Source organism: Lampetra planeri, unplaced genomic scaffold (genome assembly GCF_965212315.1).
Source record: "Lampetra planeri unplaced genomic scaffold, kcLamPlan1.2.h2 scaffold_1935, whole genome shotgun sequence".
In the NCBI taxonomy this organism is placed as follows: Eukaryota; Metazoa; Chordata; class Hyperoartia; order Petromyzontiformes; family Petromyzontidae; genus Lampetra; species Lampetra planeri.
Genome location: NW_027614686.1, coordinates 10001 through 10649, shown reverse-complemented (window position 1 = coordinate 10649; position 649 = coordinate 10001). Strand labels below are relative to the sequence as shown.

Genomic DNA, 649 nt, shown 5'->3' with positions numbered 1-649 from the left:
TCAAGGAAAAGAACTTAATGGTAAATCTGGGGGGAAAAAAAGGAAGTGGTGTAGAAAAGATGTAGACAGGACCGGCTAATGCAGTTGAGAGAAATAATGTTCGTAAAACGTGGTTTTCTTTTTCTTTTTTGAACAGGAATATGATTTATTTTAGGGGAAAGAAAATAAAATCTGATAAGATGGCAACAAACACTTAAGAAAATGAGTCAAATCAGGAGGATGGAAGGAGGACTGTACAGGCGGCAGCTGGAGGTGTTTCACGCTGCCGACCGGCGGCGGATGACAAACGCGCCCCTCTGCAGCTGTGCCAGGTAGATCCGCATCTTTGTGCTGTCGCTCGTCTTTCTCACCCAAATCTGAAGAACAGAGACAAACATTTTGACCATCGTCTTTGAGAAACAAACCACACTGAAGTCCAGCTCAATTACATGACACTCAAAGAGGTAAAGAAATGAGAGCTGATATTTCATCCCACTGTCAATCACACTCAAACACTTCCTGGCTACTCTCATTCCAGCTGAGTGCCCTGTGCTGCGTTCACTGATGCCCTGAAAGGAGACAACTTTGATCGCCATGGAGAGAAAATGAGAGCTACACAACCTGAAGTGAGTCATGCGTTTGATGTCTACTTGCAGTGGTAGAACACTCC

General features: G+C 44.4%; 1 protein-coding gene across 1 annotated transcript in view; it reads right to left on the bottom strand.

Moving 5' to 3' along the window:
* Positions 1-257: 257 nt before the first annotated feature.
* Positions 258-649, bottom strand: part of LOC144740150 (sin3 histone deacetylase corepressor complex component SDS3-like) — a 5679-nt gene continuing 5287 nt past the window's right edge. The window contains 1 exon segment of the mRNA XM_078623031.1: positions 258-358. Within this exon segment, the coding sequence (XP_078479157.1) occupies positions 258-358 (101 nt within the window).